Below are 25,937 nucleotides of genomic sequence, written 5' to 3' on the forward strand. Positions count from 1 at the left end.
GATACAAATTTAAGTTTCTCAGTGGAAGAGTTTTTCAAATGTACTCTTGTGTCCAAAAATCTCTGCTATCCAAGTTTAGAGGGATTTTAGTTGTTGGTGCCTGCTGTAACAAAAGGGAAGATTAATTTAAATAAAATAATGCTTGTTCAGCAGTCAAGATAAAGAGTCAAGTTTATTTTTCCTGGTGGGCCACACTCACAGGCAAAGTTTTTTATTCAGAAATTAACACTATCTGTTTTCCAGTGTTGCCTCCGGTCATCATGGACTGGAAAGCCCCTATAAGAGAATAAGAATAATACACGTTATTAGGATAATACCAATTAAACATTTATGCATGTAGTAATTTTTTTTTTAAAAGCACGAATATTAGATAAGATCCTGAAAGCCTCCTTTACTGGATTATAACAATATAAAGAGAAATCAAATTTTGGACTTAAAACATAAATTCCCCCACAACACAGGAAGTTGAGACACCATAATGTTAGAATGCAACAAGTTGCCAAAGGAAATTTAAATAAGACTTTAATAAATTAGTTTTAACATTTAAAATGCCTGATCAGACCTTTGTTTACAACAATAGCGGTTAATTTTTAATTACTGTATGCACTGTTAGGATATGCCATGCAGACAACATGCACTGCAGACACAAGAGGAGGGCATATACCTGGCGAGCCTACAGCAAAGGCTTTTATTTAAAACTTTGGCCATGGGGTGAAGAGGCAGCTTATCAAATATTTATTGCTTCAGAAATAAACATGAAAACTTTACATAAAAAGCAAAGCATGAGTAAACCGAATATGAAATATGGCTGTCCAGTTAGCCAAGTCCCTTTAAAACAAATCCATGAAGTGCAGTAAGCTAATGGTTCGAAATTAAACCCAACCTGTATGATTTAGCTAATGTTTTGTTCCCAAGGGTTTTCCTCTGACCCAGCAGGAATAAAGCATTACTTAAGTTGTGCTGTTACCTGCTGTAAGAAGGCTTGTTTTCAAACCACAAGTTTTGAATGATCTGGCTCTTTAGCTTTATAGCTTAGGTGTACAAAGCCCCTTTTTTGTTTTGTTTTTACTGTTTCTTGTGGTTTTTAGCCACTGGCTGCAGGCTATTTTACCTCTCTTGAAGTGACATTTTGACCTTGTTTATGCAAATAATTTTAAAACCATATTCTAGGAGAGGGACAAACATCTGAACTGGGGGAAGAAGAAAGGAGAGAGAAAGTTGTGTTGTAACTATATTTCAGCAAAAATTATGCTAGAAAATGATGCAACATCTTACCGCCAATGTTTTCCAGGCCTTTTACCACAGTCTCTTTGACCTGTCAATAAGAATAGGTGTGGTTAGTTTTCCCTCCAAAATCAGTGTCTATCTGAAAGGGGCCATAAAATTGCCATAGCACTGACCAAAGATTTTAAAGGCATCCTTTTACTCCACAGAGGAAGGTGCTCCCTTTTGGACCTTGCCCTTTGGTCAAGATGAAAGTAGCTACATTGTTCAAGTAGATTGTTTTAAACCTGTAGGCTAATAAACCCTTTAAATGAAAGATAAAATATTACTGCAGCTTTGGGTGTACATGGATGTGAAGTTCAGGGAGGATGAGCAGATCAGTTGGGGGACCACATAACATCAGTAGGCTTCAGGAGAAAAGAGCTGGACACAGGGCACTTACCCACCATAAAGTACTAAAGAGTGACTTTTCAAGTCTGGATTAGGAACCTCATGTTAAAAAACTAGGATTTGGCTTTCTCTGAGAATGGTAGAATCTAGGTATCAGTTATGTGTGCTTCTAAAGGACCCAATTCTATTGCTGTAAAACTAAATTCTAAGTAGCTATACTGCCCTTTCTAAAACAGTGCTGCTATAAAAAAAGTCTTCAAGTGTTTATCAATTCACTCTCCAAAGTGAGGCACCGCAGTCAAAGTGATTTTGATATGGGCAAAGAAATTAGTCTTCCTGAAAGAAGGCTCATGCCTATAAATAAAATACACAGGTTCAGTTCCTACCTTCAGTTTCCCCTCTTTGATCCACTGACAGAGCTGTAGAATACTAGCTTCGTGTTTGTCCATATAGTTTAATACCAGAAACCTCTCCCTGTGAAAGAAAAGAATGGATGATGATTTAATAACTAGAGTGGCTGGTCAATATATTTCAAAAGCCTTTGAAATCTTTTCAGTTTTGTGGGCAAATGTAACAGAAGATTAGTAGCATTAGCTATAGTTAGATGTAGTGCAGGCAGCTGCTGTGCAAGCTTGCTCATACAATTCTGTACAATGGAAGCTTTAGATGAAACAATGTGGTCTCAGACAAGTAATCCTGCCTGTATTTCAAACAGTATTGAAAGGAGGACTAGCAGCCAAGGAGTGCTACTAGAGCAGGGGTGGGCAAACTATGGCCCGGGGGCCTCATCAGGCCCTTCAGATGTTTTAATCCGGCCCCGAGCTCCCACTCACCTGAAGCGGCTCCTGGAAGCAACGGCATGTCCCCCCTCTAGCTCCTACACACAGGGGCAGCCAGGGGATTCTGCATGCTGCCCCTGTCCTAAGCACCACCCCCACAGCTCCCATTAGCTGGGAATCGAGGCCAATGGGAGCTGCAGGGACAGCGCCTGCGTACGGGGGAGCACGTAGAGCCGCCTGGCAGTGCCTCTGCGTAGGAGCCGGAGGAGGGACATGACGCTGCTTCCAGGAGCTGCTTCAGGTAAGCGCCGCCCGGAGCCTGCACCCCTGACCCCCTCGGTCCCAGCCCGGAGCACCCTCCTGCACCCCCAACCCCTCATATCCAGCCCCACCCCAGAGCCCGCATCCCCAGCCGGAGCCCTCACCCCCTCCCACACCCCAACCCCCAATTTCGTGAGCATTCATGGCTCGCCATACAATTTCCATACTCAGACATTTGCCTACCCCTGTACTAGAGAGATCAGCTTAATATGTGACTGTAAAATGCAGGTAATTTTCTACCCTTTTTTTTTTTTTTTGTCATCCCAAGTGAAAACCAGCAAACAAAAAAGCTCTCTCCCAGCGCTGGTGCCGCGATTACACAGCCACATTAAAGCGCTGACTTCAGTGCAGTATACAACTGTAATTAATGCTTAAGGTGAGAGCAGTGGATCTCAAACCAATATATACACTATTTATTTCTGAAGCTCATTCAGGTGTAGAATGCTCCAAGGAATGTGGAGATTTAGTGGGATAAGATGGGAGGTGATCCATTAAAGGATTGGAAGTGGTCAACAAAAGACTGAAAAAGTTAGACCTGATGCATTAGTCATCTGTTCTGGATGGTCCTAACAAGGACCATCCTATAGGATCAGATAGGCATATCAAACACTATTAATTTCCTGTGATTATCAGGTGGGTGTAGAGGGACCTTGAGCACTAGTAGAGTTTGGTCTTTGCAGCCTTATTTTAGTGTAAGCCTAACCGAGAGCCCAAGTTAGATTCATGAATGTAAATTTTTTCCTATATATATTATGTCATATTTGAAATCCTCTTCCCTAATAAAGAAAATGGATAAGACGGAGTCTGTCTGGGCAATACTCACATTGGGTAAAAAAACTACTAGAGCCTCCCCTGGGATAGTGCTTGGGGTGTGCTATAGACCGCCGGGATCTACCCTGGTTATGGACAGAGAACTCTTTAATGTTTTTAGGGAAGTAAATACTAATAGGAACTGTGTAATCATGGGAGACTTGAACTTCCCGGATATAGATTGGGGAACAAATGCTAGTAACAATAATAGGGCTCAGATTTTCCTAGACGTGCTAGCTGATGAATTCCTTCATCAAGTAGTTACTGAACCGACGAGGGGGGATGCCATTTTAGATTTGGTTCTGGTGAGTAGTGAGGACCTCGTTGAGGAAATGGTTGTAGGGGACAACCTTGGCTCGAGTGATCATGAGCTAATTCGGTTTAAACTAAATGGAAGGATTAACAGAATTAAATCGGAGACTAGGCTTTACGATTTCAAAAGGGCTAACTTTAATAAATTAAGGCAACTAATTAGGGAAGTGGATTGGACTAACATATTTATGGATCTAAAGGCGGAAGGCGCCTGGGATTATTTCAAGTTGAAGTTGCAGGAGCTGTCGGAGGCCTGTATCCCGAGAAAGGGAAAACGGATCGTAGGCAGGAGATTTAGACCGAGCTGGATGAACGAGCGTCTCAGAGGGGTGATTAAGAAAAAACAGAAAGCGTACAAAGAGTGGAAGAGGGGAGGGATCAGCAAAGAAACCTACCTTATTGAGGTCAGAGCATGTAGAGATGGAGTGAGAAAGGCCAAAAGCCGTGTAGAGTTGGACCTTGCGAGGGGAATTAAAACCAATAGTAAGAGGTTTTATAGCCATATAAATAGGAAGAAAACAAAGAAAGAAGTGGGACCGCTGAAGACTGTAGATGGAGTGGAGATTAAGGATAATCTAGGCATGGCACAATGTCTAAACGAATATTTTGCATTGGTCTTTAATGAGGCTAATGAAGGGTTTAGGAATAGAGGCACCGTAACGGAGGGGAATAAAGGAGGGGGGGTTGACATTACAGTATCCGAGGTAGAAGCCAAACTCAAACAGCTTAACGGGACTAAATCGGGCGGACCGGATGATCTTCATCCAAGAATATTAAAGGAACTGGCACGAGAAATTGCAAGCCCGTTAGCTATAATTTTTAATGAATCTGTAAACTCGGGGGTGGTACCGTTGGACTGGAGAATAGCTAATGTGGTTCCTATTTTCAAGAAGGGGAAAAAAAGTGACCTGGGTAACTACAGGCCTGTTAGTTTAACATCTGTAATATGCAAGGTCTTGGAAAAAATTTTGAAGGAGAAAGTGGTTAAGGACCTTGAGGTCAATGGCAATTGGGACAAATTACAACATGGTTTTACGAAAGGCAGATCGTGCCAAACCAACCTGATCTCCTTCTTTGAGAAAGTAACAGATTTTTTAGATAAAGGAAATGCGGTGGATCTAATATACCTCGATTTCAGTAAAGCGTTTGACACGGTACCGCATGAGGAATTATTGGTTAAATTGGAAAAGATGGGGATCGATATGAAAATCCAGAGGTGGATAAAGAACTGGTTAAAGGGGAGACTGCAGCGGGTCGTACTGAAAGGTGAACTGTCAGGGTGGAGGGAGGTTACCAGTGGAGTTCCTCAAGGTTCGGTTTTGGGTCCGATTTTATTTAATCTATTTATTACTGACCTTGGAACCGAATGTAGAAGTGGGCTGATAAAGTTTGCGGATGACCCAAAGTTGGGAGGTATTGCCAATTCGGAGAAGGATCGGGATATCCTGCAGGGAGACTTGGATGACCTTGTAAACTGGAGTAATAGTAATAGGATGAAATTTAATAGTGAGAAGTGTAAGGTGATGCATTTAGGGATGACTAACAAGAATTTTAGTTATAAGCTGGGGACGCATCGGTTGGAAGTGACGGAGGAGGAGAAGGACCTCGGAGTCCTGGTTGATCGCAGGATGACTATGAGTTGGCAATGTGACGTGGCCGTGAAAAAAGCTAATGAGGTCTTGGGATGCATTAGGCGAGGTATTTCTAGTAGGGATAAGGAGGTGCTGCTTCCGTTATACAAGGCGCTGGTGAGACCTCATTTGGAGTACTGTGTGCAGTTCTGGTCTCCCATGTTTAAAAAGGATGAACTCAAACTGGAACGGGTACAGAGAAGGGCCACTAGGATGATCAGAGGAATGGAAAACCTGTCGTATGAAAGGAGACTTGAGGAGCTCGGTTTGTTTACCCTAACCAAAAGGAGGCTGAGGGGGGATATGATTGCTCTCTTTAAATATATCAGAGGGATAAATACCAGGGAGGGAGAGGAATTATTTCAGCTTAGTACTAATGTGGACACGAGAACAAATGGATATAAACTGGCCGTCGGGAAGTTTAGGCTTGAAATTAGACGACAGTTTCTAACCGTCAGAGGGGTGAAGTTCTGGAATAGCCTTCCGAGGGAAACAGTGGGGGCGAAAGACCTTTCTGGCTTTAAGATTAAGCTTGATAAGATTATGGAGGGGATGGTTTGATGGGATAACATGATTTTAGACAATAAGTCAATAACGTGCCATCGCTGGTAATTAGTATCAATGGTCAATGTGGGTCTGGCTGGAGAATCTTGCCCGCATGCTCGGGGTTCTGCTGATCGCCATATTTGGGGTCGGGAAGGAATTTTCCTCCAGGGTAGATTGGCAGAGGCCCTGGAGGTTTTTCGCCTTCCTCCGCAGCATGGGGCAGGGGTCGCTTGCTGGAGGATTCTCTGCGACTTGAAGTCTTTAAATCATGATTTGGGGACTTCAACAGCTGAGTCAAGGGAGAGAATTATTCCAGGAGTGGGTGGGTCAGATTTTGTGGCCTGCATCATGCGGGAGGTCAGACTAGATGATCATAATGGTCCCTTCTGACCTTAAAGTCTATGAGTCTAAGTCTATGAGTCTATAAAATTAGTACTAAAAAGAGTAGCTTAAAAAGTGGAAGATGCAGTGATCACAATACCTTCCAAGAAGGATTCTACTTAATTTTCTCTCCTCACGCACAACTACACTCAGAGACAAGACACTTGCTACAGAACATTTGGTAACAGAACCTTCCTCATATTAAAAAGACTGACAGACAGCCAAAGAATAAAGCAAGTGACCACAGGTGAGGCATATATCAGCCAATTAAAATGCTTTTAATTCTGCAGTGTTAGTACCACTTGAAGTCACAATTCTCAGTGTCCCTTCTGCCCATTTAGTGGCCTCCTCACCAAATGTTTATAATACAAACAGCTGTAAAACACAAAACCACCAGGTCCTTCCCTCTTTTTTCAGTAATCCACAGTGTTACCATAAAAATGCCTACTATGGATCCAGAGTCCCTCTCCTGAGATCAAATATACGGATAATGTAAATTCAACACATGTAAATTTCTGTGTTCAGTGCACCATAAAGCTGGTGGGGAAGGAGAAATATACCTTGTGATATTCCTTGCTTTCTGTATTTCTTCTACTGCAGGAGGCAGTGGGGGAGGATAAGGCACATCTTTATTATACTGGGATATCTGTCCACATAGGATGATATGGCTGTTCTGATTCATCTGTTTGAGACAACACAAAATGAGAAATACTACTTTCTTTGCCCTCAAAAAGACACAAGCTTATTAGAAGTTCTTTAGACTATATATGGTAATCATGCAACAAGTATATTGCTCAAAGTCATTTTCCTTAGAAGAAGACATTGGGAGAAGAATTGTATATATGTGGTCATTCAGCTTGTAATGGTGTAGCAGGTGGTTTAAAAACAGTGCAGTAGTGGGAGGATAAGACCCCTCTGTACATGTACAATTCAACAAGATGTTAACTGGGTAACAAATATGAGGGATTGTTACTTTACTGAGTAAGGATGTTTAGTGTGGAAGGAGGAACACTGCAAATCATAGAATATCAGGGTTGGAAGGGACCTCAGGAGGTCATCTAGTCCAACCCCCCTGCTCAATCCCCAGACAGATTTTTGCCCCAGATCCCTAAATGGCCCCCTCAAGGATTAAACTCACAATCCTGGGTTTAGCAGGTCAATGCTCAAACCACTGAGCTATCCCTCCCCCCCATACTCAGCTGTGTAATGAAAAATAAAAACCATTCCATGTATCTGTTCTGCAGTCTTATACAATTAATAAGTGTGAGTTTTCTACTCTATTCTTTTAATTTGTGAAACAGGAGTAAGGCAGACAGTGTCAATGTAGTCTCTCACTCATGAAAATATGAGTCCCCTCAACCACTTACGCATGTGAAGTGCAGAATATTACACTCCCTTGCCACATTACAAGTTTTAAACTAAAAAAAAAAAAAAGCTTTCCTGCTCTCTAGCCCAGCAGTAGAATAGCCTCAATAAAAAATGGGAGATCTTTGACTCCTGTTGCTGGCCCACCAAATCCCAGAGGGTACCTGCTCGCAAGGGCTGACAGGAGTCACAGATTCCTGGAAATGCATAATATGCAGTGAAGGAACAGTGGGTATAAGGAGTGATTTAACAACTGTAATTAACTCTCCCCAACTATTTCCTTGATTGACCCCAGCAGCATTCAGATTGCCCAAATACTCTGAAAGGTTCTTCTAGTAAACCTTGAGTAAGAATGAATAATCCATTTCCCCCCTTCCCAGGAACTCCAAATGATGTTTTCAGGAGGTGGGCAAACAATAACCGATTTCTCAAACTGAGTAAACCTCATTCAGCTGATGATCTGGATTATCATGATAAGAGTTTTCCTGAGAGAAGAGTTTCATTGACTGTCTCACTAAGGTCTTGACAAGTGTCCCTATTTTCTCCCCTTCCCACCTCCAACTCTGGTGATACTACCAAAGAGGATTGGTTAGGTCCCTCACTAGAGCCCAGCAATGTTACTCCTTAACAAGCCAGAGATGATCAAAGTTGAAAAACAACGGTAATCGCCCTCTCAGACAGGCATTGTTGCTAAGGTTCTCCCTTGTCCCTGCTGGTTAGGGGATTAAGACACCAGAAGTAGAAATCAAACTCAGGACTCCTGCATCACAATGCAAAATTGCTACTGCTAGGCCATCAGGCCAGTTCAGCATGATAGGCTTATGTCTCTGATGTTTGGACAGTTTGACTCAATCACATTCAGTATGTCAGGTACATGTGGGAAGGGAAGATTTTCCTATCTTTCAGCAGGCTGGTTTATATTACACTCATTCCAAAAGATGCATGAAGAATTTGGGAGAGGGAGATGGTATAAACAGGACAGCTGGTATAGGTACCTGATTTATAACTGCATCACTGATGTCTCCACCAACATTATCAAAGTAAACATCCACGCCAGCTGGGCAGAGTTCATGCAGCTGCTCTGCCACATTCCCCTTCTTGTAATTGATAGCCGCATCAAACCCCATTTCTGAGACCAAAATGGAGCACTTCTCATCTGTACCACAGATTCCTACCACTCTAGAGCAGCCCTCTAGGCGGCCAATCTGCAGAAACACCATAAACAAAACAGTGAGGCCATCAATCTGCCCACATTTCAGTACCCTGTAATCACTTGAATTTTAACCAGCAGAATTACAGACACCAGTACTTTAGAGGCTGAATACAATTTAAGACTGCCAAATGTCAAGCACCATTTCCCCTCCAGTGATTGGGTCTCCAGTAAAAAGACTGGAAAATCAAAATGTAAATATACTCTAATTTGATGTATTTGTTCAAATGCTGTGGTGTGACAGTTCGTGTTTGAATTTGACTTGTTTTAAGTTTACTTGTTGAATGCTGTGTATATCACCTTACTCTGGAAAGCTTGGGAGGATAAACAATATTACTACCTTTTTAGAGAACTGCATACCAATAAAATATAAAGAATGGATAGGAAAGGATAGGTCCATCAATGGCTGTTAACCAGGATGGTCAGGGACACAACTCCATGCTCTCGGTGTCCCTAAGCCTCTGATTGCCAGATACTGGGACTGGACAACGGGATGGATCATTCAATAATTGTCCTGTTCTGTTCATTCTCTCTGAAGCATTAGGCTTCAGCCACTGTCGAAGGACAGGATACCGGAGTAGATGGACCATTGGTCTGACCCAGATTGGCCAGTCTTATGTAATGTTATCCAAAGCAACATATGAAAGTATTTACTATGCTTTTCACTGGCCATATCATCCTAATGCACGGGTGAACACATCAATACTCTAGTACAGTGGTTCCCAAACTTGTTCCGCCGCTTGTGCAGGGAAAGCCCCTGGCGGGCCGGGCCGGTTTGTTTACCTGCCGCGTCCGCAGGTTCGGCCGATCGCGGCTCCCAGTGGCCATGGTTTGCTGCTCCAGGCCAATGGGAGCTGCTGGAAGTGGCAGCCAGTACCTACCTCAACTTTTGGTAAGAGTGTACCTTATCATAACGTTCCAAAGTCCATAAGATTGACAACTAAACACTATAAAAATCTGGTAAAATATTTTTCTATATGAAAATTAGTGTATTAAGTAAACAGGTAGGCAATTAGAAATTGGGGGCAGACTACTATGCAATAAATCAGTTTGTTTACTTTCAAGCCAGTGACAAAGTAATCATCATACTCAACTTCTCCTCCCCTCCCAGTTTCAAGAATCTGAAGTTCAACACTTAAATACACTCAGCATGATCCCCACTGGTGAGCCAAATTCACAGATGAAATAAGCAGGTGGGTGTAACTCCAGTGAAATCAGTGGAGTTACAAGAAGGCACATCTCACAAGACAGAACTTAGAAGTAATAGCTCATTCTCTTGCAAATCTTAAACCTGTTTACCTGACCAGCCAGAGAACCACAGGCACCGGCAGCCCCACTGACAACCATTGTCTGATTGGCACCCTGAGTCACATGTCCCTTCTCTTTTATTCCTAGAAAGGAGGTCAGCCCAGTAATGCCAGCTGCACCAAGAAAGTAGGAGAGGTGTCCATCAACAAGTTGTGGATCTAGCTACACGAGAAAAAAAAAATTTTAAGTGAGATTTTGGATTAATATTATTTGTTGACTGCAGATTTTAGGATGACCACATTTTAAATAAACACAAGTACAAAATAACCCAGGCTGTTTAGTTCAGACAAAGTATAAACCAGTATTCAGAAGCCTGCTATATACCAGCTGTCAGATCTACTATAATACTTCAATAACAAGTTTACAAAAAAGTGAAACAAATAGGGTTTTTTTTTTCCAAAATGCTTTTAACAAAAAGTCACTCACAAGAGACTTAAGGATTTTTAGCAATTAGATGGTAAGATGTAAAATTACGCCATGGTCAAATACCGGTTCGGAGACAGAAAATAGTTAACAATGTTGAACTACACCCACAATGGCCTGACGGATGCTACAGCAGGGTTGCCATATCTTGGAGTTGAGTCAATGACACCAATAGTCCTAAAACAAATGTTTCCAGAAAGCCAAGTTCTACCTCAAGTTGCAGAAGTTTTCTGTCTAGTGAAAATGCAATATATATTAAATACTCTGTGTGCAGAGGGGCCAAGTTATAGCCATTACAGAACTGTGATTTTGAATAGCCTTACCTTTGTGGGTGTGCTTGAGATTTTACAAGGTTTCACTAATGTATGCTTTTTGCATTTAATACAAAACGCAAAAATGTGTTAAGAGCATAGTAGTAAGACATGTTGGTGATCAGGTGTCAAAAGTTCTATCTGGAGTTTGCATGATTAATGGACAAACCTTAACAGCAGCCTCAGAGAAAATGCTGATGAATTTAACAATTTCATCAACATTGGATTGTTTAGTGGCAGGAAAAGGAATTCCTAATTGCTTTTTACAAGGAAAAGAGAAATTAATGTAGACTTTGCCAAACTTAATTTGATCTGCTTTGTAATTGGTTGCTTTATTAGCACTGCTTTGTCCTTGACATATCTCTAAAATAACAATCAATTGTCACATGCAAACAAAAGATTTTTTAAAAATGGAGAAAAATAGTGTACACACTAACTTAATTTTCTATAGTTCAGTATGTTACCTTTTGGAGGAGTCTTCCATCTAGAATGACCTTTGTCTGCCAGGGCCAGTTGAAAGAAGTTACAATATCTCCTTTAGCAAAGTTAGCATGTTTGCTCTCCTCCACAACCCCAATGCCCCCACCATCAGCCACCTCAGACAACTGCCAGGGCAGGAGGTAATCAGAACCTGTGTCTTCATTCATGCGGCAGCGCTAAAAGACAAGGCTCTAATGAGGAGATTCTTGCATGATGATGTACATGAGCTTCCTTTACATGTTCCGTAACATGGGTGGGATGCATTTAATAACAAAGCACAAAGGGCTACTCCAAAATCTTTCAGTAAGTACTCCACTTTCACCTTCTTTTCTTAATTATTTATTTCTCCTTTCATTCATTCACTTAGATACAAAGGGAGGAAATTTTATTTTCCTCAATAGTGTCACCACAAACACACACCCTAAACGCACCGCACCACACCACACACAAACTTCTAGCCAATGGGGACTTGATGAGATTGTCTTCAAACCCAATCAACACTACTTAATTGGATGAAGAGAACTTTAGAGAGAAACATGGGGTACTCCTCCACTACAAGGGGCCAAGAATACTTCTCTTGCATAATCATAGCTCCTGTTATCCCAGGGAATAAGAGCCAAGGATCAATAATCAAAGCTGGGTCTCCTATGTAGGATTGCCAATTTTGGTTGGACGTATTCCTAGAGGTTTCATCGCATGACAATCTTTAATTAAAGATTAATCTTTAATTCTTGGAGACTCCAAGAGAATCCTGGAGGGTTGGCAACCCTACTCTCACGTAACCATGCAAATCGTTATTAGTAGGCCACCAACCCAGACACCAGAATGGTTGGTTTAAGATACTATGGGTTTAATATGAAATGTCATGGTAATGTTTTGAATATGATTTCCTACTTCTTCCTTCAGTGAAAACATCTGGGCCACTTGAGTTCAGCTGCCCTATTGACCGTACATTTATTTATTTTTTCAATAGAAATTGAGCATTGAAAGTGGATGTTGAATCATAAATTGCTGCTGGAAAGGCAGCTGGGATCTTGGGGGAAAGGAATGCCCCCACCTTTCACACCTCCCTCCCATCTCTCCTTCCTCCACATCATTCCTGATCTGCCTCTTCTGGGAGCTAGTTGGGTGGGTGATGGTGCTGCTGCTACCTCCTTTAATGGCACAGATGTGGGATTGACCTTCAGGTTGCTGTCATTGGCCTCTTGCTGTCCCACACCCTAGGCCTAGAGTGCAGGCTGGAGTGAATCCCAAAGCCCAGATAGTTGTGCTAGATTCTGTGGTGGTCTGGCAGTACTAACTCTGCTGGATTTTCTATTAGAATTTCTGCCAAATTAACAAGGGACTATTCTGTATAGAGCTGCTGCTCAGTTTCAGAGCAAAACTGTGGTGCTTCTGAAGCCCATGACTGTGGGCCCTCTATGATTAGGGGAATCTAGAAATGTCAGGGTTGTCTCATCCTTCCTTTATATTCTTAAAAAAAAAAAAAAAAAAAAAAAGTATGTCTAGTCCTTTTCTTCATGAAGCTTGAAAATTTTATTTTACAGGCCCATGCAAAAATTGCTAAGGGTGGCTCTGCCTAGTTCCACCCCCAAATCCACAGCACTCCCAACTATATATTGTTCATATGGAAGGGCTTTTGCAGGTATTGGTAGAACGGTGAGGGAGCATGAGACAGCCTCACTGGCCCTCCACAGGCTGTTTGTTTCTTCTTTGCTCCCTCCTACACCATCCAGAGCAGACGAGCACCTGGCCCCATATATGTAAGTAAAGACTGGATAACTAAATAGAATTTAAGTAAACTATTTTTGTGCTTGGAAATAAGGCCCAGATCTTCAAAGGTATTTAGGTACTGTATTCCCATGGAGTTCAGCACCTAAATACCTCTGAGGGTCTGGGCCTAGCTGACTGCTTTTTATGAGTATCAGGGAATTTTGTTTTTTGCTTCTGCCCCACCCCATGACTGGATATCTTATATATATATGACCCCATTCTTATATATAAAAACCTATATAAGCCACAGGCACATTAATGCCAAATTCCCCCCTAATATAATTCCACAGAAGTGAATGGAGTTATATCAGGGATAAGTTTGGCTCATAGTTTGTGTAGTTCACACAAAACATCATGGTTGGCACTGAGGTAAAATCATTTTTAGAAAATCATCTGACATTGGCTTTCACTTACCATGTAAGGGTCCACAGAGAGGTAGAGGGTTCGAGCTTGTACCTGTCCATCTGTGATTTTATCTGGTAGGGGGGCTGCTTCCATTCGGAAGTTTTCTGCCACTGGCACACCATTTTTACCTAGAATTATTTTAAAGTGAAGCAAAAAAAATTCCAAATGAATCAGTGATAAAACCTTTGATCTAACTTTATTTTTAAAAAATTGAGGCCTTTTATTTAAATGTTCTGCTTCCTTTTTTAGTAAATAACTTAAACAATTAAGTGGACTAAAATTCACAAAATTCCAGTTTGACATAGCATTCTTGCATAGTATGTCTTGATTATTTATTTATCTGAAACAAAAGAAATAAAAGGGGTTTTCTGTATCCCTGTAAATGTTTCCAAGGGTCTTTTCAGCAAGGGAGAAACTGACTTACAGCTTCATCTTGCAGGGTGGTGAGAACCCTAACCCTTATCCATGCATGCGCTTAACTTCACACTTAGAAGACAGGATACTGGGATAGTTGGACCATTGCTCTGACGCAATACAGCACTTCTTATGTTCGAGTACCCATGCATTAGTGTTTGCAGGATCACGGCCATAGTTTTTTTGGACTGAACTATGATGCTCACATGTAGCTTTGCATTTTCTCATATTAGCATTCAAAAAGGTTAACAAGAATATTTTTTAAAATGTAGCATATGACTTTGCACAGAAGGTACATTTAACCAATTGGAGGCTAAAAAATTAACCTCCTTAATAAATGAATTATTCTTAGTCATTTTATCCTTAGATCAATTTTCCAAATTAGTCTAAGTTTCTATAGGAAGCAAAACAAAAAGAATATGTCTAAGGTTTTTTTTTGTTGCAAAGATAGTCTTGATAACCTACATCAGTTTGCGTTGCAGAATGGTCTTCAGCCACACACAAACCGCAGAAAAGGTAAATTCACCCTTTTCCCCAACCCCATTCACTCAAGTGGGATGTGACTGTCAATGTCTGCAGAGGACAATTTCAGTGCTCTTAAGTAAGGACAGCTAGATTTGAGATGCTTCAAAAATGTTGGTCCCAATTCTGCTCTCACACTAGCTTTACACCAGTATAACTCCACTTATGGCAATGGAATTTTTCCTGACTTGCACTGGTGTAAGTGAGAAAGAAATCAGATCCATGGTGCCTAATTTTGCTCTAAGTTACACACATGCAATACTACTGAATTGCACCTGTGTAATGAGAGAATTATGCTGTTTTTATACTTTTCATTCTGAAATTAGGAAGTGTCAAGAGTAAGTGAGAAAAATTAAAAAACAAACAAAAACCAATACCCAAACACACACACTAATTTTATTCATTTAACATAGTTTATTAAAAGACATATGAAATTATAATTGAGAAGTATACATATAATTTCGGACAGAATTTATTCATGCTAATATTTTTTTACACATAATGTATAAGTTCATTTCACTGTATCACAGTCTGGACAACCAGGTTAGCAAACCAACACCACTCCTAAGTTCTGAACAGCCCCAGAGAGAGCTATAAAGTTTTATCAGGGCAGGTTAGAAAAATGAAGCAGAGATCAAATCCAAACTTGGCTCATATAAATTGAGTTGTTCTTATTTTCCGAAGACGATGACATACTTGCGTAGTGACAAGGTTCTGATTAGCCCCTCACTCAAAAACACAGCGGTGGCATTGGGCCAGTTTCTCTGGTCTGATACAGCCTCTCTGTGCCACTTCCAGAAATCTGGTGGATCTGGCCAGATGGACTCTATACCACTTCCCTTTGTGACCTCCCTTGACGCAGAAGTCTTGCCAGGGGAAAAGATGGTGTGGCCAGAGTGCCAGTATGTTTTAGATATTCCTCATTGCCACAACAGCCCTTTGGGGCCATAAGCAACTGTGCTTAAATGAGAGAAGTCCAGATGCTGTGGTAATTCCCAGGATTGGAGAGCTTCTCTCCAGGGTCTGTGCTAAGTGCACCTCAGCCAGATCTAAGAATTGGGGCCATTTTTAGCATTAACTGCACAAATTTAGGTCACTGATTGATCCTTCACTCACTTTAGAGAGACACCTATCTACAGGAGATACCACTGTCGTTTTTACCTGCAAAAACTATTTCCAAACTGAGAAATATCCAAAAACGTCAAAATTTTAAGTGGTTCTGCAGCAGCAAACTAATAAACACTATTCCAAGAGTTGTTCTGACATCTAGAGTGATGCAAGTGCATAAGCAAAGAAGTAAACAACGAACAACAACAAAAGCCATGTAAATTTCAAGCTCCTTAGAAACATGGGAGGAAGCCGAGATTCAAAGTTTGTCAAAAGAAAAGGACAAAAGTCAGCAGAGAAGCATATTATTTTCAATCATCTCGGAGTCAATTACAAACAGCAGAGTAAAATGAGAACAAATTTTAAAGCTAAAAAGCTGTAAATGATAGTATGCCTTTGGCTATTGCCACTGAGTCACTAATATTACACCTAACTCTATGATCTTGCCTAAAAGTTTGAAGACTGCATATACAGGCTCAATAACTACACATCTATCATAAACCTCTTTTTCTATTGCACATTACTTTCTGTAAATATCTCATGTTACTTTCCTCCATTTCCCTCCCCATTTAGGAGTATTATGCAATTATACAAAATACACTGATCTTTTCTTGGAAATAAATACATACCAGGACGTGAGTTCAACACCACTCTTTGGATAATCATTACTACTTTAGCAGGAATTCCACACTGTACGTCAGAGACCCTGCAAAGCAAAAGCTGTTTGAAATGCATGTCAAATTTATAGAATTTTCTTACTGAGAAACATTTTGGGGGTGAAGTATTCAGTAATTTGAAACCCAGAGAAAAACAATTTAAATTCCACATGTGGGTCCAATGGAGATTATAACATTTAAGTGGTCTCATAGACAGTGGCTGTGGTTGAAGTCACAACTGACTACAGACAGCTGCATATCTTCTGCTTCCTGAGGTAGGAGAAGCCTGCCATCCTTCACATTTGCTCTGCAACTATTTTGTTAGCAAGGATGATGATGGGAAACTGATTAAGGAATACAGAGTGTGAAAGAAGCAGGAAAAGAGCTAAATGAGAACAATTTACCCAAAATGAATGATTAACTTATTTTTAAAATTATTGACTTCAATAGGGTAATGATTTCACTCCCAGTTCCTTTAAACTTATAAATGAAACCCATGCTTCTCTGTCTCTGCTGACAGGTATACCAGATATGTTAGAAAAAACTCTCTCTTTCAGCGCAGCTGGTTTTTCTTGACATGAACTGACATTCCATAGAAAACTATTGTTAAAATGAATTCAAATTTCAGCAGCAAAGGGAGTAAAAAAAAAAAAAAGATTAGCTGTGAAGGTCTGACCCCATTTAAGTTAGTGGAATTTTGTCATCTACTTTGTTAGAGCCAAGATTTCACCCCGTAGCCCAATGGCATCTTCTGGAAAGGCTTTAGGAGACAACTAAAGGTCTCAATCCTGCCAACACACATTACATATGTGCATCATCCCACTCAACTCAATGTCAGGTAGTTTGGACCCAAAAAATAGGGGTTGGAAATAAGTTTTATAAAATATATATTATCTGTAAAAACAGAAACAGGTTTTGTTTATATTTAAATATTCCTCTGCAGTGATTGCAACACAAATCCAAACACCACTGTAACAGTATGTGAAATCAGGAAGTAAAACAGCCTAGTTTGCTTTACTTTTTACCCTTCATTCATTCAGTTTGGACAATTACACAGCAGTAAAAGTGAAAAACAAATTAGATTTATTTAAAAAATCCAACAACCACAAACCCTGTTTTAATAATCTCATATTAATTAGTGTCCCTGTTAAAAAAAATGAAAAACATCGAGGTACCTATTCTAATTTCAGTATGGATTATATCCATGTTAAGGGACGGTAAACATACACCCCAACACACAAACATTTAGCTAAATATAGAGAAATAAGATTAGACAGCTGATTACATTGAACAACCTAAGGTGAAGGGATGTATGTAGGTCTGACACAGTCAAGTAAAAGGTAGACATGTCAGTTACAGCAATAAATAAAAAATAATTACATTGCACTAAAGACTGCCATTTAAGATATGTTTTTCAATATGAGATAAGAGACAGCAATATAAGGCATCTCAAGTATTGCTCTCCATGAAGAGGAGAAAAGAAATATAAGGATTTGCTTCAGCAGCACATTTTCTTCTGAGAAGCGTCAGGGGGTGAGGAAGAATTTTACACCACTAGAACTGTTTTCCTGAATGGTTTCCCCCTGTATTTCAACAGGTGAATAAAATCGAGGACTGGAAATTTGTGTCCAACACTGATTGAGTCTTTGCTACTGAAAATGCCATAGTGATCAATGTGATATAAACCTAATTAATAAAGAGAAAATTACAATCTCATGGACTTCTAGGATTAAGAATAAAATAATAATGTTCCTATTGCTAACACCTGGATTTCATACATACTTCTTGCTCAGCTGAGCTCCGTAAACATTAACCTCCATAAGCATCAAGGACATTAAAAAATAAAACATGATAGCTGATATCTCTGTCACAATGTTTATTTTGTTGATAAGAACAACTAATCAGATTTAGTGATGATTTTTTCTTTCTGGACTCATTTGTTTAGTTTAGAGTGCTGGTTCGTCTTTATTCTTGAATGTTACAAAATACAAAAAGTAAAGTAAGTGTGCGTATATGTATTATATATAAATAAATGGGGTGGGAATGAGCATAACAAGAATATGCACATCTCCTCTCCTAAGTGGGGTAGGAATGAACATATGCAGGTCCCTCTCCCTTCTTCTCAAAAAGAAAAAACCCAAATGCATAGCCTCCCATCCACATTTGACATATGCATGAGGTGTAATATTTATGTTTATTTGCCATTATATTTTCAAACGCTGTTTATGAGCATAAAAGTACATGAGATCTGGTTTTCTTCTGAGATTTCAATTCCCAAGTGGTGCAAAACTATGAAATGTGGAATTCTTAAACACCAGCTTAGTGAGCTTGCTGTTATGGGCCCTCCATAGAGTCTCTCCTCTTCAAGCCTCTTTTTTGATCCTTTGTTTTCTCTGTGGGTCACCACTGATCCATCCCCTAAAGCCAGTTGGCTGCTCCGAGGGTGGAGAAGGAGGTGGCTGATCTGCCACCATAAATGTTACAGATTATTTAAAATGTTTGTATATTGATTTATCAGCCGCTGGTATTATACCCAAGTCATATCTATGAATAATTACACTGTATATGGTAACCCACACAGCTCTCCACAACAAAACCAAGTTAGCACAGTATAGTTAATAACACATAAAATCTTTGTAACTTTTGTTATGGCTGCTAGTTTACCAAATAATGTTACAGTTAAAATCTTAACATTTAAAAGTACAGAGATTAGCATTTACGAGAAGGTGCATAAATATTCAAATATCCACAGAGTTTCTTAACTAAACATACAGATGTAAACTATGAAGAAGAACAGTAGCCCAGTGGCAAGGATACTAGCCTGGAACTTGGGAGAGCTCAGTTCAACTCCCTACTCTGCCACAGACTTGCCTTGATGTGGCTCTCTGCACCATTTAATCCCTAGATAGAATTGGAAAACGGGTGTCTGCAGGCAGAGTAAATGCACAGTTCCCATGCACCACAGAATAGTTCACCATGTTACTACTGCATATAAACCTTTATGAAGGACTTCAATGGGGATGAACTAAGGAGGAGTCAAGGGGTCAACATTTATGCTGATCCAGTGGCCCAAACATCCCATGCAACTAGTATGGAAGGGCTGTCACTTTCATAGCCCATAGGCTGAAATAGCAGCCATGGGAGTCTCTGCAGCAGCCCCACTCAACAGTTCTGGGTTTTGAGTATAAGGAATGGATTTCACCTCCACCCACTTAAAGCCTAAATACACAGGTTTTATGTAGGTGTAATGGATTTCACCCACAGGCATCATGTAGTTATTTTAATATGGACCTAAGTGAGAGAGAAATTAAGTTTTTGTGTGCACACTTTTGACAATCTTTGTAATTCTGAAGTCACTACGCAATTGTATGATGAGAATGGAAAGAGTATTAACAAGGGCCAATTAGTAATTCTTAAATATATATGTATTTCTACCCTCCCCAACACCTGCTCTGTATTGTGGCACGCAGTAAGTACAGACCTCAAAATATTCAGCCCCATCTGGAAATTCTAGTGTGTTAGTAAGTGTTGAAGTTATTTAAACATATTCTTACCACCTTAGCATCAATGCATTTTTTAAAATCACTGATTAACAAACAAAAATATTAAAACACAGGAAAACAGCACATTCGCAGTAGTGCACAGGAAGATGAGAGAAAGAGAGGGAGGCATCTAAGGAGCAAAATCTTAGATTACTTATTTGAAGGTCTGAAGTTCTTGGGGGACAGGAATACTGTTAATATCGGAGTTCAGCTTACTGATCTGTGGTTGATAAACTTGTACAGCAATGCCATTTGGAGACCTTCCCTGATACAGTGAGTGGGTGGTGAGAGAGTAAGGGGGAAGCTGGTGACTGAAGTGTCACTCTATGGCAGCTGTCACAGTAAAAGATAATTATGGAGATGGACATTTATTTCTCAGTACAACTGCACTTATTCCAGGCTGCAAGCCAATAAACCATTACACAAGTTTAAAATGCTGGACACATTAATATCACAATGTAACATGAAGCACCAATATCTTCCAACATTAAAAAGCAATAGAGACTTCATAAGAAAAAAATAGGATCACACCTTTTAGCACCATTGGATTATGGGAGTCTTTTGGAGGGACTGAAAGGAAAAATATTTTTCTTTAAAAGGTGAAAAAAAAAAAAAAGGAGCAGTATTTACGTTACTGCCTTGAATACATGTGTTATGTCAATATGAATGCCATTTCTAAGGAAATTTGAATTGGTTCAGTTCTTTAGGATAAGATGCTACACACTTTAACACATTAGACTTTTCAAATAATAATGGACTGAGTGTATTAATTGAGAATGTTCTTTTATCACATTCAGAGTATAAATTATGGCAAGGTTAAACAGCCATGACTGAATGCCAGGATCATTTGAGTCATGCTGCAGCAGCATTAGAGAGTGTCACAGCAATATTCCCAGAGGAGTCTCAACTATGTTCTCTGTCCTACTTTTACTTTTCCCCATGTCTCTTCCCACTTTTGCAAACAGGCATACAACAACCCTTTCAAAAACGTTACCTGGATTTTAAAGGACTAAAATACATTAGTGAAGACGACAGTGTTGTGGGCTTTATTTTGGAAAAAAAGTCGATGCTTTTTTGTTTTCATTTGTGTATTGGTAGCACCATTTATTATTAAGGTTTCCCAACACTTCCCATTATAAGATGGTGCTTTCAATTGCTTATAATTTTGCCAAACTTTAACCACTAGGGTTGAACTAGGTGTCTGTCTCAAGCTGAATTTTTCTGGAAAGTTTCAGCCAAAAAGGTTCAGCTGTTTCCAAGAAAAAGACTGGGGAAGCATGTTTCCCATGTTAAAAAGTTCTGGCAACTTTCTTTGTGACTCTGCTAGTGTCTCCTGCTTTGGAGCAGGGACTTGAAATTTGGCAGAGGATGGGCCTTTATATCAGATATATGCCTTTTGCTGTTCTTGGGGAAATCTACCCAAATTTGGCCAAGTTATAAGTTTTTGAAAAAAATCGCAGTATGCACATGCTTATTAGAGACGTGCTAGACTTTTACAGCTAAAGTCTCCAAAGATTCTGTCTGCTCTAAGCATACTTCCTACTGGAGATGAGCAGAGCATTCCCTGCAATTGCTACTCTGGGCTGCTGCAGGCAGTGCCAGGGCCAGAACTGGGCACAAGAACTGAGAGTCAGAACCTGTCTCTTCTGTGCTCTTAAAGCTTCTCCCAGCTGGGCTTAGGCAGCAAGGAGAAGGAGGGTGCCTGATCTGAATGTAGATGGGACAAGAGCCAGACCAAGTTGGGAGGAATAGATTGTGACAAGGAGCCTCAGGGAGATGCACAAGGAACTGCGATTCGGATGGTGTGTTTTGAGGGGGAGACTAGGACTGGCTAGATGAGAATAGAACTGGGATGAGGAGCCAGGGTGGGGAAGAAAAAGGAATGGGACATGGACAGGTTCAGGAGGACAGAGCAGAAGGGGTCAAGTTTTGGTGAAATGGGCAGAAGAGTCTGTGTGCACACTACAGCACACATCCCTCCAGAGCCTGGAATGGAATCCAGGATTCCTGAGCCTCATTCCTTTGCTGTCAGCAAATATCTGTGGCAACCCACTAGCAAAGTGTGTGTCTCATCTTCATCTAGTACTTGTGTACATAGAGGATGACAACCTACTACTGCTATCAGTTATTCAGTTAGCTCAAGTGGCAAATGTCCGTGTGTGGATCTACGGTTCCAACCCTGCTGATAAGCCATGTAGGTGTCAATATGATGCTACATGATGGAATTTCTATTTGTTCAGTTTGCTTTTTTAAAAACCTAATAAATTGCAACAAAAACCATATTTAAAAGAATGTTATTAAGATGGCAAAGGCAAGCACTCAAATGTTAGGAAATGCCAGAATTAAGGTTGCCTGAGACACAGAGATTAAAGTCAAAATTAATCCACTAATTTTGAGTGCCAAACTTGAGACAACTGGGGCCTGTTTTTTTTCTTCAGAATATTTAACATTATAAACCACTTTATATGTTCAAAGCACAGCTCCCAAATCTTCAGTTGCAGCTCAGTGCTCAGCACTTCTTCAGATCAGACCCCAGGGTCTCAAATCACACAATAAAAAAATTGAGGACACACAATTAGTGACCACCAGTGAAAAGTCTGGTTTAAGTGACTTGCCCAGCAACACACAGGAACACTTTGGCAGAGACAGGGATAGAATCTAATTCTCAAGGCCAACATTCAAGTGCCTTAACCATGAGACCATCTTTTCTCATTCTGGCACCCCTTGTCTCATTTGCAACACATCTTCCAACCCTACTAGACTGCTAGAGATCTCCAATGCATCACCCAAGTAGGCTGAATGCCATTCAGCTAGTCCATCGCTGAACTGTGCCCAAAAACATCTATACTTGTCCATGCTTCACGCTCCATGTCCTTGCTCTTGTGTCCTGCCCCAACACCAAGTGGCAGCAGCTATTGCCACCTGCAGAAGGCTGGGCGCCCCAGTGGCCCAGCCTGTATTCTACATTAGTCCCTCAGCCTTCCGGGGAATTCAGCTGGCAGCTCCTCTGTGGAGCTGTGAGCACGGGCATGTGGTTGGCGTGGTTCACAGAGTCTCCTGACACTTGCCCCTTTTGCACCAAGAGAGACCCTGGCACACATCTGTGTAGAGAGTGTCAGGCTGCAGCCCCTCTTCCAGCTCCTCCAGAAACTGCTGAGGTTCTAACTGCATTTCTCCTGGCACCGGCAAGATGGCAATCAATCAGACCAGGAGGAGTTCCTCCCCCTCATTTGAGGCAGTGGGCCTTAAATTTTGGATGGGCCTATGCCTACCCATCCCAGTATCTGCAATATGTGCACACCTTCCAACTTCTGCAACAGCTGAGGCAGGGGTCCTACAGACAACAGTATTCTTCATTCCACAACCCTTATTCATCCCCAGAGCACAATCTGTCCTGGGCACTAAATGAGGCAGGGGGAAAACAGTATGTAATCATACAGTTAAATACTGTAATTTGACACAAGGAGGCTGAACTGAAGTTGCACAGGCAACCTTCATTCTGACATTTCCTCATTTCTGAGTGCTTGACTTTGCAACCTTAGTGATATTCTTTTAACATAGTTTGTGTGTATAATAAAATATATATTGAGAAACACTCACTAAATAATCTCCAAAAATTATGTATGTATTTATTTTACAAATGATAAGAAGAAAATTGTTTGGTGTTTTCTGACTGAAATTAAGGTCTTACATTTTAAGCCACAGTCTAATCCTACAAATTCTAACTCACCTGAGTAGCCCTACTGAAATCAACGGGACAACTTATGTGAATAAGAGTTTGTAGGACTGGGCCACATATTAGTACCTATTCAAAAAAACAGACTTGAACAGCATAGGCCTGGCGCAACACCTCCTATGGAAAAATTCACAGAAGGGACACAGAGGAAGGAAATCTCCTTGCATAGGCCCTACAGGCAGGAGGGCGGGGTACTTTGTTCCCTCTAAGCTGTGCAGTTGGGCAGCCGCCCAGGTGAGATTCAAGTGCCGCCCAGTTGATTAGCAGAGCGCACACATCCAGCAGTGTTCAGGTGCCTCTCCCTCCCACCGCTTTGCAGCCACGTTGCTCCTGCAGCTGCTCCTGGGACCCTCCTGCTGGCTGTGCAGAGTGGGGGGAGGGAGAGGGGCGCTGATGTCAGGGTGTCTCCCTCCCCCCACCTCTGTACCCCATCTCCGCAGAGCAGAGGAGAGGGAGCAGCCTGGCTCAGGACTCAGAGCTTCTGTGGTCTGAATGACTGGCGCCTCTGGGCGGTGAGTGCCTTTCTTAAAGAGACAGCGCACGGTCTCTGAGACTTCCCCAGCAGCCAGCTCACACAGTCTCTCTCTCTCTCTCTCTCACACACACACACACACACACACACACTCTCTCTCTCTCCCCTGCCCATGTACCCCATCTCCGCAGGGCAGGGGAAGGGAGACAGGGCTCAGGACAGAGCAGGAGAGCTTTCAATGAGTGCCTTAAAGAGACAGCGCACGGAGTCTCTCAGAAACTTCCCCAGCAGCCAGCGCACACACAGTCTCTGTGTCACACACACACACACACACACACACACACAGTCTCTGTCTCTTTCACACTCACCTCCCAACACATACTTGTATTATTGTTGTGGTTATTTCTTGGTACTTCCCGTGATGCACATATATCCTCAGTAATTTAATTCTTTCAAAGTGTGTTATTTTAGTGTTTTGACTGGTCTATGCATTTCATAATTTTTATTTCTCTTACACTTAAATTTAATTCTTTGAGTAGTGAATTCTAAAATGCCTAACCTGTCCTGGCTGGAGTAATTATCCCTATGGTAACTTTTTAAAAATATATCTATTTTTTTGGTTTTTGTTTTTACTGGTGGCACACAACTGCACATACCTTGTTGCACATAACAAAAAAATTTCTGCACATACATGGAAAAAATTAGAGGGAACATTCAACTGGGGCAGTGCTGCAGAGGTGATGGAGTACTTTCTGCAGAGGAGCTTAGAGATCCACATGCAGAGGGTCCCCTCTTTGAGCACTTGGTTGGGGGAAGGACACTGTGGGCTGGACTAAAGCTCAGATCCATAAAAGTATGTATGCAGCTAATCTCCAGATTTAGATGCCTAAAGTACATCTATACAGCCCGTGGCAGCAAGCCTCCAAGCCCGAGACAACAAACTCAATCTTGAGTTACCGTGCTAAACAGAGCTGTGTAGATGTTGTGGCTCGGGTTGGAGCTTGGGATCGAAAGCCTAGGGAAGGGGCGGGCTTCACAGCAAGAGCTCAAGCCTGAGACAAATTAAAAGCGCTATCTACACAGCTATTTTTAGCACCACAGCATGGGCACCATGAGCCCAAGTCTGTTGACCCAGGCGCAGGTGCTCGCTGCCACAGACTGCTGCTGCCTGTGTAGACATACCCTCCATTTGGGGTTTAGGTGCCTAACTCCCAATTTTGGCTCAAACTGCAATTCACAAAACTTCCACCAAACCAGGTAGGTGCCTAAACTCACTTGGCACCTAAGCTTTCTAAGTAAAAGTTACCTAGGCACCTCAGCATGTGCACTGCGGCCTCTCTCTTGGAGTTCAGTTGCCTATCTCCCACCTAAGCCCCAGACTGATTCACAAACTGGAGGAAGATTGGCATTCAGCTGCCTAAATTGTTTGCAGGGCCTGATCTGGTAGGGATTCTGCAGCTTGATCTATGGATTATGTATTAAATTATATTGATTACTTAAGAATTCCCAGTTATCACTCTGAGGTTTGACAGTTCTTGTCCCAAGATCAAGCCCAGTATTATTAAAATTACTGTATAGCTGGGAACCCCAATATGCACAGTTGCAACACTCACACTTTAGGAACCCTTCTGTATTTGTAATAGTTTATTAATACATTTAGCAAAGTCACAAACACTCTGATCCAGCAAGGTAGTTAGAGATAATACAGAATGTACATCTGAACATCCATATACTCACACCATCCCTTGCAGAACAACTTGAAATGTTAGCCATTATCTTCCTCATCATCTTCCTCTTCATCACCAGTGGCCATCATCCT

At 41.2% G+C, this 25,937-nt stretch overlaps 1 protein-coding gene across 1 annotated transcript; it reads right to left on the bottom strand.

The window, feature by feature from the left end:
- Window positions 1-128: 128 nt before the first annotated feature.
- On the bottom strand, window positions 129-25,937 carry PTGR2 (prostaglandin reductase 2). The gene is made up of 10 exons (XM_065404024.1): window positions 25,856-25,937; window positions 16,342-16,418; window positions 13,679-13,797; window positions 11,476-11,667; window positions 10,269-10,439; window positions 8,755-8,964; window positions 6,955-7,076; window positions 2,001-2,088; window positions 1,276-1,315; window positions 129-276 (listed from the first exon to the last, which is right to left on the bottom strand). Exons 1-10 carry the CDS (start codon window positions 25,858-25,860, stop codon window positions 212-214), a joined length of 1,089 nt encoding a protein of 362 aa, XP_065260096.1. The 5' UTR covers window positions 25,861-25,937; the 3' UTR covers window positions 129-211.

The sequence above is a fragment of the Emys orbicularis genome, chromosome 4, assembly GCF_028017835.1.
Source record: "Emys orbicularis isolate rEmyOrb1 chromosome 4, rEmyOrb1.hap1, whole genome shotgun sequence".
Classification (NCBI taxonomy): Eukaryota; Metazoa; Chordata; order Testudines; family Emydidae; genus Emys; species Emys orbicularis.